Source organism: Glycine max, chromosome 13 (genome assembly GCF_000004515.6).
Source record: "Glycine max cultivar Williams 82 chromosome 13, Glycine_max_v4.0, whole genome shotgun sequence".
Lineage (NCBI taxonomy): Eukaryota > Viridiplantae > Streptophyta > Magnoliopsida > Fabales > Fabaceae > Glycine > Glycine max.
Window position 1 is genome coordinate 31098593 of NC_038249.2, and position 11948 is coordinate 31110540.

Below are 11948 nucleotides of genomic sequence, written 5' to 3' on the forward strand. Positions count from 1 at the left end.
CTTAGTCTTTTCTCTCAAGATACTCAAGGTGTTTTGAGAGTTTTTTCAAACTATACATAAATTTACAGAAAGGATATGAATCTTTGCATGTAGGTTTGTGTCTCATTTCTTCAAAGCTTTTGGTATTTATAAGCTTTCTTCTTAGAGTGTCTGTCATCTTGCAATAGATAGATTTCTCACTTAAGTTTGTGTATGATGCCTATGGTTGTTGGAGCTTGCATTAAATGCACGTCCTAATCCATGTAGTAAAACCACTCTGATTTGTTTTCTTGTAAAACACTTCAGTAGAAAAAAATCACTTCTCTTTGGTCAAAGAAGGTCTTTTCAAAGCAGAGTATGTCTTTTGATGTTGTTTGGTAATTTCTGAACTTTAACTTCATTTATTCTTCATAGAATTCGACCAATATTAGGAAAATGTCTCTACAAAACGAATCTTAGAGACAAAAAAATAAAGGAAGTCTTAAATGTTATCTCTTAAATGTTGCATCAGATCATGACTTTGGTAACTATCGTATGATATTTGTTCGCAACATCGGTAAGTGTATCGATTCGCACAAGTAGTATATAAAACGATAAGACCGAGTATCGTATCCACATGAAATTTGTTTCACTCAAATGTTGTACATCCAGTATGCAAACATTTATAGATATTAAAAGCAAGATAAATATCAAGTTGAATTCTGTACTAAGGTCTATTTGAATATAAACTAAGTATCTAGGATTTTAGAAGTAAAAACAGTCAAGTAAAAGCGTTGGGTTGTTCTACTGAGTTCCTCTTGATGTTATTATGTGTTTTTCTCTATTTAACGTTATCCTAGTGTTCTTATGCTGAAAAATTACTCAAATCAAGATCCCTTTAGTGAATGAGTCTAACTCTCTTTAAACCTCATCCTTGATCCCTCAACAAACTTAACTTAAAAGTGTTACATTAAGTTTACAACATAATATGAACTAGATCACTGCACTCCATTCCTAGACATATAAATTTCTAGCTTGCTCTACCAAGTTCTAAGGCTTTAAAGCATTTCTCAATGCTAAAAATCCTAATTATACATACAAATGGGTGATCAAGCCACAAGCATGTAAAAATAAGCATAGATAAAAGCAATGAACACATAAAAAAAACATTAAATAGATAGTGAAAAAGTATTACATCAAGGGTCCAATAGAACTTCCCAACCAAGAGGCTTAGCCTTCCATTACAAAAAATATGCTTTCAATACAAGGAAGGAACAAAGTTTAGTGAAATAAAATGGCAAAGAATGGTTGAGGATGTCTCCTCCAACCTCTAAAACCCTAACTCCACTCCTCTAACCTAAGCTCTCTTAGCAACTCTATTTCTGTCGCTTCAGCTTCTCCTTTTTGCTTTGTTTTTCAACCCTCTCTAAAACTCCGTCAACTTCAGTGTTTTAAAGGCTCTTGGACCTTTCAGATTCTGAAGGCTTGCTTAGCGAGGCTGGCTCGCTAAGCGAGAGTAAGTAAATTTTGGCTTAGCGAGCTGGGCACGCTAAGCGCGAGAAGGGACAACGACCTCGTTGGGCGAGCTGGTGGCGTGCTGGGTGAGCACATCTCTGACTAATTATCTTCTAGGGTTTCCCAACCCGCTAAGCAAGCTATATGCCTCGCTTAGCGGATGTCACTCGCTAAGCGGATTTGTCACGCTTAACAAGTCATCAATTACTTGAGTCTTCTCTTCTTTTGGCCTAAAACTAAAGTGATTTCAACAATAATTCACAAAATGAGAGTATTTACTCTATAAAATCACACTAAACATGAAAATATGTACAATTTCTACAAAAAGAATCATAAATTGAAAGTAAAGCGCTAATTCCATGCAAATATTCAATGCAAAACTAAGTTATGAATAGTGGCTAACAATATTTTAGACGTAGATTCGCGAAACATGTTCTAATATCGCATAATATACAACTTTTAACATTTGTATTTATTTACATCTAATAAAAATAATTAAGAGTCTTGATTCATCTTAAGACATAAATGTCTTTGAACTTAACACTAATTATTTAATCGATTATATAATTTTAGCAATTATACTTCCCTCCAAATTGACATTAAATGGAAAAAAATTATTTTTATGACATAAAAATAATAAATAATTTTATGCCTTTTTTACTGCAATAAATTTATGCTAAGAACGCATAGTTAAGTACAAAATATTTTTTAATTAATATAATTTTTTATTAATATAATTATTCTATTTATTCTCTTATCTATTCATTAAAATAAGTGGAATGGATTGTTTCCATTTTTGATATCCACTAAAATAACATTTTTACATATTCCTTTTCCATTTCCTATAATTTTATTTTTTTTCTTTTTATTTCATTTCACTCTCCAAACAAAACATAAATATTATACCTATATAATGATAAAAAAAAAAGCATAAATACTATAGATGATTTTTTATAATCCAAATTTTATAGAAGATAAATAAAAGCAACTCAAAGATAGAGGTGTATGTGAGTCGGTTTGAGTTGGTTTGGTGAAATCTATGACCCAACACAATCAAATTTAGACGGATTAGTTAGGTCAGTTTTCCAAGAAAAAAAATCCAACCTAAACCAATTTGTTTGTTAACGGTTTGGATTAAGTTGGGTTAACAAGTTAAATCATTTAAATTTGTTTGTTATTTTCAAATCCAATATTTCTTATAAACTAATTTTTTTATCAAATGAAATATAAAATACATTACTTATAATTGTTATGGGTAGTCAAACAATGAAAGAAAAAAATCACTGAATGAATCACATTGTTGTCATCATCATTACATAGATTAACATAGTATGTTAAACACGGTTTAAAAATTGAAATACAATAAACAAGTTCAAGCAACACACCCATGAAGCCTAAAGACCCAAAAATTAAAACTATTATCGCATAATTTGAAAATTTTCAATGTTTTCAAATAGTCTAATGAGTAGTGCAAATGAAACTTCAAATAAATCTAAAATAGCTTGGAACAAATTAATAATCCAAATAGATGTTCTACAACTAGCTGAGAGTTGAAACCCTAATTTAGTGAATGATTGAATGAAATCATGAAAACTAAGGGGGAAAAAAGAAATAGACTCACTCTTAGTTGTTAAGTCTGATAATAATAGTAATTGATTTTTTTATTAAAAATATATATTATATAATAATTTAATACAAATTAATTGGTCATTGAATTTAAATATTAAAATTTATGACCTAATCCAAAACTTAATGAATTTGAATGAGTTGTGTTAGATTTGATCTAGATACAAAAAATATAAACCTTAATTGTTTGGATTAATTTGAGTCAATTCAAGTGATTTATACCCATAAATGTCCATACCCAAAAGACATGACATGTCATTATCGCATTAGCATATCAAGTCTAAGTTAAGAATTTCACCGGTCAACAAATACATACGAGAACTTAATAACTAATCATTTACTTCAACTCTAAGTAAAGAATGCTTGCGTGCATATATTTTCCAATATGGGTTAAAATATTTTTTTCTCTCTAAAGATCACATGTATGGTAGTGTGAAATTTTTTATTAAGTGTTAAGCCAAAAAATATTATTAAAGATCACATGTATGGTAGTGTGAAATTTTTTAAATGCAAAAAATATGATTCAAAGTTAAAAATAAAATATAAACACATTAACAAAAGATTAAAAAAGAACATTTTTCCTTTGTTGGTTTTAATTATTAATAATTACAAATTACTTTACAAGAAACTGAAATATCCTTTTTGTCATTTTAAAAAAAAATCACGTTATGGATGCTTCCAAGCATCTTGAATAAAGTAACCAAGCATTAATTCTCGACAGCATATGTTGCATAAACCGTCCTCAGTTATGCAAACCCCTGATAGCATCATAGACGTATATAAGTTCCCCTTACTAAATGACAAGGTAAAATGAAAGGCACGCATATTAACGTATCCCGAAAATGCCGCATTCGACCTAATGAATTCAGTCCCATCTTTTCCCAGTTAAACCTAAAATTATTATATATAAAGATAAAATTATTTAACGGACCAATCTGTATTTGATTTTTATCGTATAAAATTTTCTTACATCAATAATAATTATATATCATTGGTGAGATTAATTTCTATACGTAAATTGAGTAAGTTAAGAAACACCGTACCGATCCAAGACAAAAAAAATAATATAAAAATAAAGATGTATGACAAGAAATGTAAATCAATTTCATTACGATAGATATTAAATAATCTATCATAGCCACCGGCAGGTATAACATTCAAACCTATGGCTATGAGTCATACTTAACTTATTAAACAAATAATCAGGTACAAACAGATGGGAAATTTTGCGTATGTGGTCAAGAATAGACCATTGAAGAGTGACCGAAAGCGTCAACAAGGAAATAAAAAAGTGCGAGGAAAACTGAGACATGCATGCATAAGAAAACTTAGAATGGGAATAAAAAAGAAAGATCCAATTAATATCAAATACTACTATTTCGGTATTTCAGATTTTCTCGTATCCAAGAATCTAGGATTCCCCTTTCGAATATGACAATCGCAAGCTAGCTAGAGCTATTAAGACTTGAGAAATTCTACATACGACGTGAAATCATTTGCATATAAACCAAACAAAGAAAATAAAGAAAAAATATGCGGAAATATAGGATAGAGTTTTGGTGAATTACCAATGAAGAGTAGTATATTATAAGAAAGTGATGAGAGAAAGTTCCAATGTTTACAAAGCAAAATCATAAGTAAAAAAATAATACTCTCACGCCTCATTATCATTATCGTCCTAAATTTTATCACAGATAAAAAAAACTAATAAAGAGATATAAGAGATTAATAATTTTACTAAATTAATCTTATTATTATTAATCTTTGTTAAAAGTGATGTAACAAAATAGTAGTTATTAGGTATAAATGAAAAAGGAGTAATTAATATTCTATATTAAAAAATTAAAATGAAAATTATTTTAAAATTTATTTTTTTTCTTACTTAATAATTATTTTGCGACAGATAGAGTAATTAACATAAATACTTCAGGATGAAAATTAAGTTAAACAATCATCATTTTGATTATTAACTAATCAAATAATGCTAGAGAAAAATATATTTTTATCATAATATTTAAATTGTGTTTATGCAAAATCATCATAGCATTAGCAGACATCATGAAATAAACTGGGATGACTGATTATAAATGGAAGAAACTCCTTTCAAAGTGCATGTGCTTTATGTCTTCAAATTCAACAACCAAAGACGGAGAGAATCTAGTTTATTTGGCTGAAAACATATTTGAGTTATTATAAAACTTTCAATACCAGCCTTTAATTTTTATAAATAAATAAAAAAATAATACTTGCTTTTGCTTATAATGGATTGTCTATCCTTAAATCTAAACTCGGATAAGGATGCTTTAAATTAAATTAAGAACGAACAAATACACTTATTCACTGTAGAGATAAGCTCACTCGAAAAAAAATATGTGCGGTCGATTCCATTTTGGTGCAAAGAGGAGAAGAAAGAGATAAGAAGAAAAAAAAAGGTAGAGAAAGAAAATAATAAATGCAATAATGAAAAAGAAAGAGAAAAATAAGTGAAAATGCACTGAAAGAAAAAGTAGAAGTATGAATATAACTGTATTTTAACATGTGCATTAATGCACATGATTAATGCGTTTTGTATAGATAAAATTTATAATAAATAAATACTTTTTGAACATATACACTATATTATAATTAAAATTTGTAATGAATAAATATTTTTTAACATTACTTCAAATTTGTAATAAATAAATATATTTTAACTTTTAAATTATATTTTAGATTTATGATAGATAATTTATATTGTGATACAATGCTGCTTTTAATTATTGATAATTTTTAAGAAAATATTGAAATTTAATTTAAAAAAAAAAAGAAGATGAGAAAATAAATTAAAAGAAACAACTAGATTAAGAAAAGTTCTTAAAAAATATTTTCATTGAAGAAAAATCTTAAAAACACTTCCATTCAAGAAACTTCTAAAAATATTATCATTTAAATTATTTATTCTAATATATATATATATATATATATATATATGGAGACTTGCAGAATAATTTAATTTTCATAAATCATAGGTATCCTTTATAGGATTTTTTTTTTCTTCAATTGAATAAAAGTACTATACATAATGAAACTATCCTTTCAAATATTTAATATAAATATATACTTTAGACTCAAACTCATGGCCACATATTAATTTGGTACGTTTGTGTGTTGTTCAACAAACTCAATAATATTTAAATCATTTAAACTAATATTTTTTTAATTTTAAAATTAACATTTAAATGTTTATGATTTGCCAATTAATATTATGATTTTTTTTTCTTTTTGCATGGCTATCATTTGTTCAGTCCATCAAGTATTTATGAAACTAATGACATGGGTTCCATGATTGGTCCCTTATAGATCAACCAACTTTATTCCTAATAGAGGTACTCTAAATTATGTCCTTGTTGCTCAAGAGATTGTGCATCACATGCATAAGAAGAAAGATAAAATAAGTTACTTCCTCTTTAAGATGGACTTTGAGAAAACCTATAATAGGGTGGGTGCGATTTTCTTTATTCTATTCTTATGGACTTTGGTTTCCCTTCTCAAACTATTCATTTGATTATAGATTGTACTTGTTCAACCTCTCTATATCTTTGAAATGAAATAATAAGACTCTTAAAAAGTTTCAATGCAACACACTTTCTAACACAACAGAATTTAAGACAAACACTATTAGAAAAAGTATTTTTTACGTTGATTCTTTAACACATTTCATGATGGTTCAAAAATGATCTTTAAAGTCATCATCATGAAAAGTCAACACTTTTCACGATGATTTTTAAACCATCTTAGATAGGGTCTTCTTCATCAACATCCACCCTTTTAAGGGGGATACTTGTCCATATCAACTTTGTTAGCTTATGCCTTAGGAGCCTCTTTTCCTAGAGTGTAGTTCTTTCTTTGTTTTCTTACCACATAAAAAAAAACTATTGACATGGGCTTTTATTTGAACACAATGATCCTACGTAGCATTTATATCTAGGTTTTGCTATTTTTTCGCTCCCGTTTTCTTAAAATCAAATTATTAAAATAACCTTTCTCTTTCAAACTTTCTTCTCTCTCTCGCACGCTTCCCATTTTAGCAAAACAAAACTCTTTTTTTATAGCAACAACTTATTTTTCTTCTCCATCTTTCATCACACTCCATCCTTTCTTTCACTCCCTCCATCCCCCTTTGATATCTTACTTTGGTCTTCATTTGTTCCTTTTTGTTTGATCTCTTGTTCTGACGTTAGAATTTTTTCATCCTCCAAACTCCAATGCAGTATGTTACTCCCAACTACTTTTCTTCCTTTTTTTATATTTTTGCTTACTCACACAACATCATTGATGCCTCTCATTTTATAAATGCAGTAATTTATGACTAGTTCTTATATTTGTCCCAATTGATGTCAAGAAGCGTTTCTTGGAGTTATTTAGATTGACTGAACAATATCAATTATATACTTCCTCCACTTTAATATATTGCTTCACTGTAATAAAAAAAAAATTCTTTATATAGGGTTTTAATAGTCTTGTTTGAATTTTTTGGACATTTTTCTTAATATTTTGAAAAAATAGTTTCCAAAACACAAAACAGTAAAGCACTTTCCAAAATGTTATGAAAAACTAAGTTATTCCATAAAGTGTTTTGAAAAAGTACATTCAAGAGTAATGATTATATATAAATGTTATTGGTATATATATATATATATATATATATAAAATAACAAAAATTACTTTTTTTCCTATTTATAAGGATCAAATTAAAAGTAATGTTTTCTTATAACACTCCATCCATGTCCCATGCATTAATATTTTTAAACTAAAATATCCTTAATAAACAATTAAATAGAAAAGAAAGAAAAGACAATATAAAAAGAAGAAGAAAGAGAAGAGTATTAATGACATGGATAGTTTGAAAAATAGTATAAATTTAGAATAAATTTATTGTTATCAACTAAATTAATCACTTTCTTTTATCCTATTAATTTAGATAATTGAATCTTATAAATAAGAGCGAAATAAGTAAAAAAAAAAATGAAAATTTGCTTAGCAAAAAAGAGGAGTGTACAAAACCAAAGCCTTATATAAAAGACTAAAAGAGTGATACGGAATTATAACACGAACAAGAAACCTTAAATCCTATAATTGAACCCAATTAGTTATTTCATATGAGTTTCCTAAGTATATCCCAACCTTCTTTTCCCTTACATACCCACATTAGAAAGCATATTTGCACGTGAATTGTTTTTTTTTTTTACTCATAAAAATCAAATTTAGATACTACAAAAATCTCAATAACTCACAGACAGGACTCAACTAAGACCTCCCTGAATCTTGATACAAGTGAGTCATCTAAACACAAGATTAGTATTATAGTTATCCTTCTGATTTTGCTCAACTTTTACAAGAACAAACTTCTTTTTGACCAAGTTGAAATTCAGATTTTTAAGGGCCTGTAAAAGCAGGGGTGGGGGTAGGAATGTAACCCTCGCCGTACACCGAACCTCTCGGCTGGATCTAATTTTAATTTAAGGTTTAAATATATTTAATACATGTCATAAAAAGATCAAATTAAAATTTGTTTTAAATTCTTAATAATTTTTATTATGTTGTTTTGAGTCTATGATATATTAAAACTTTTATTATGATTCTATGTGTCATGATTATGTGATAGTATCACAATAATTAATAATATTAGGAAGATCTATTTATAAGATGACATATTATCGGTTAATTAAACTAAAAATAAAAATTTTAATCTATCAAAAAGATTCAAGATTTTAAATATATTTAGGAATTATTTTATTATATAATTATTAGTATAATTTTCATTTTTTACTATTGAAATAATTAATATTTTTTCTAATTATAAAAATAAAATTCTGACTCTAATGTTATGGTTGATACGGAATAATGAGGATTGATACGGAATAATGAGGATTGAAGAAAGATGAAAAAAGAACCACTTCTCTTCGTTCCATCCTTTGATATGTCTTTTATATGGAAAGATAATTTAACCTGTGACTACAAATAAATATGATGTTGCCCCATATACAGAGAGGGGTGGATAATTTAAAAAAAAAAATGAGAGAGAGAGAGAAAAGGATAGATAAAAGAGAAACCATAAAAGAAATGAACTAATTTCAAAGTTGCTACGTGTTGATGTGTTTACATCATTGTGTACATCTGTTTACATTCACCTTACACTAACTAACAAATTCCACCTCCACATTATTTCTTTCGTTATAATAAACATTACTACATGCAACTCAACTAATCTTTATTACGTTGTTGACTTTATAAATGATCACTATTTCTCTTGATGAAAGGGCACTTTGATTATTACACCAACCTATTTCCGCAAATTAACACATTCTACAATATTTTCATTACAGAACTATGCCTAAGGGCTAAGAAAATTGGATCGATGTGTGTGAGTGTACAATTTGTAAAAGGCTGAAAAGAAATTAACAATCGAAACAAAAGTATGAAATAAGGATTGAAGAAGGAGAAAATTATTGGTGCCTAACATTTCGTAAGGTGAGCTTTGTGTTGTCTTTGTGTATAGCTATGTATGTGGTGGGTATTTCCTAGAGTCATGTGTATGAAAAAACATTTGTAGGGAGAGATTAATCCCTTAAATGAAATTTCATGTCTTGAGATATTAGCTCCAGGGATTGGTCTTTGACTCTCAATTAGATACCTTGAGAAGAAGAAAAAATGGGTATTTGGTGGGTATGTGAGAAGGAAAGGAAAAAGAGAGAGATCCAAAAGAGGAAATGAATTCCAATGAAGGGCACTTAATCAACTTAAAACTCAAGGAAAGGAAAAGAGGTTATGTCTTGCATCAAATTCTCCAAATCCCACTCTCCCATTTTTAAATCCTCCCCTTGGCCATGATTTCCAAACTCAATTAAGTCCTCTACTTTGGAGCCCTGAATTTTATCAGTGTGATTGAAGGAACCATAATTGAAGTGGTTGTTATGGCTTTTCACATCAATTGGGACACTATTGCTTTCAATGCTTCTACTTTCTAGTGAAGGAAGGGAGAAATCTCTTCCTAACCCCATTTTATTTGGCTCCAATATCCCATAATTCCCTTCATGCCCCTCTACCATGCCAATTTGAGTCAAGTTGGGAAAATCTGCTGAAACATTAGTCATGTCACACTGATTATTTGCCAACATGGAAAAAGGGTCAAATTGGTCAGGCAAAACCGTTGCTTGCATGGATGATATGGAAGAAGAGGAATCCATGCACATGGTCATGATGTCATGTTCACTAAAGGGCATGATCCCACTCAAAACATCCTTATTAGACTCTGATGAGCCTGTGCTGTTGTTTAGTGAGGGAGTAGAAGTGTTTGCTTTCAACCTTTTCTTCAATGTGGAGTTCCAGAAATTCTTAATCTCATTGTCTGTGCGGCCAGGGAGATGTGCTGCAATCTGAGACCACCTGAGATTTACAACAATATTTGAAGAGATTAAAGAAGAGAAGAAAGAAAGCAAATACTAAGTCCCAAGATAATCGTATACTACATATCCTACTTAGAGTTCCAATATTTAATTATTCATGGCTTAACAGATATTTTTTAAACCAACTACTATACTGAATAGTTAATATATTATAGGCCATCCTTAATTTAATAGAATGCAAGACCTAGCTATCTAGGTGAAAACTGTGACATGCTACCAGGTAAACCCATTTGGTCTAATTATGCAGGGTTGATCTGAGCAATAAATTCAATTTCTTCACACAATGTGCCAAATCATTCTGTATTACACATTTCAAAAACTCAAAATTATCATTGTCCATGTAAAGGTAACACAATAATAAAAGAAACAAATATTGGGGTCTCTTTGGTTTCAAAAAAGTTAGAGACAATATTTTGATTCCATGTTTTTACCAATAATTACAAGAATTTAATCTTGTTTTCACTTGTTTCTATTTTTCATTTCTTCACTACAATTACTAGCCTCATAAATCACTCAAATCAATACAACATGACTATAATATTCATGGTATTTGTAATACTCAGAGCTTAGAAATCTCCCTATAGAGGATAGCCTATACAAGTTAAGATCTTCACTGACATTGCATTTTTGTTTCTTCTTAATATAAACACATTGTAGTTTATCCATAATAGTAGATCATATATAGGTATGTTAAACTTGATACTGATAAGAGCAATTGATTAAGCAAACAAGGATATGAAATCACAAGGTGAAAATTAAGAGGGTAAGTACCTATTGCCAAGAATGGAGTGCAAATGAACGATGAGATCTTCCTCTTGGGGCGAAAATGCACCACGCTTGAGGTCAGGTCTCAAGTAATTGATCCAACGAAGACGGCAACTTTTGCCACACCTTTGAAGACCAGCATTCCTAGCAATGTCACTCCAACACCCTTGTCCATTTGTGAGCATGTACCTTATGAGCCTCTCATCTTCATCTGGTGACCACAACCCTTTTCTCAACTTGCTCTTTATGTTGTTGTTCACTTTGTCCTTGTTGGCCATCAGATCAGGTTTCCTCATTTGCCTACAAACTCAACAATGCTTGTGGAATGATATACCAACAAAGCTATGTGCAATGTGTTTTGTTGTGTTTTTTGAGTGTGATATGATAGAGGCCTAAGAGAAAGGACTATATAGGTGAATAATATTTATGAGGGACAGATAAAAGGCTTCATAGGGTGGGAAATGGTGATGATGATAGTGATGGTTATGGAGTTTGCTTAAAATATGAATATGCATGAGAGAGAGAGAGAGAGAAGAGGGATTGTGTTTGTTGGTTGATGGGTAGAGTGGAGAACGGATTGGAGGGGGACCTCCCTAACACGAGAGAGAGAGTGGGGGGGATGGTTGATCTTCTTGTCTT

The 11948-nt window shown here is 29.5% G+C and overlaps 1 protein-coding gene across 1 annotated transcript; it reads right to left on the bottom strand.

Moving 5' to 3' along the window:
• Positions 1 to 9195: 9195 nt before the first annotated feature.
• LOC100797469 (transcription factor MYB83) lies at positions 9196 to 11723 on the bottom strand. The gene is made up of 2 exons (XM_006594352.4): positions 11316 to 11723; positions 9196 to 10524 (listed from the first exon to the last, which is right to left on the bottom strand). The coding sequence occupies exons 1-2, from the start codon at positions 11603 to 11605 to the stop codon at positions 9879 to 9881; spliced, it is 936 nt and encodes a 311-aa protein (XP_006594415.1). The 5' UTR covers positions 11606 to 11723; the 3' UTR covers positions 9196 to 9878.
• Between the last annotated feature and the right edge of the window lie 225 nt (positions 11724 to 11948).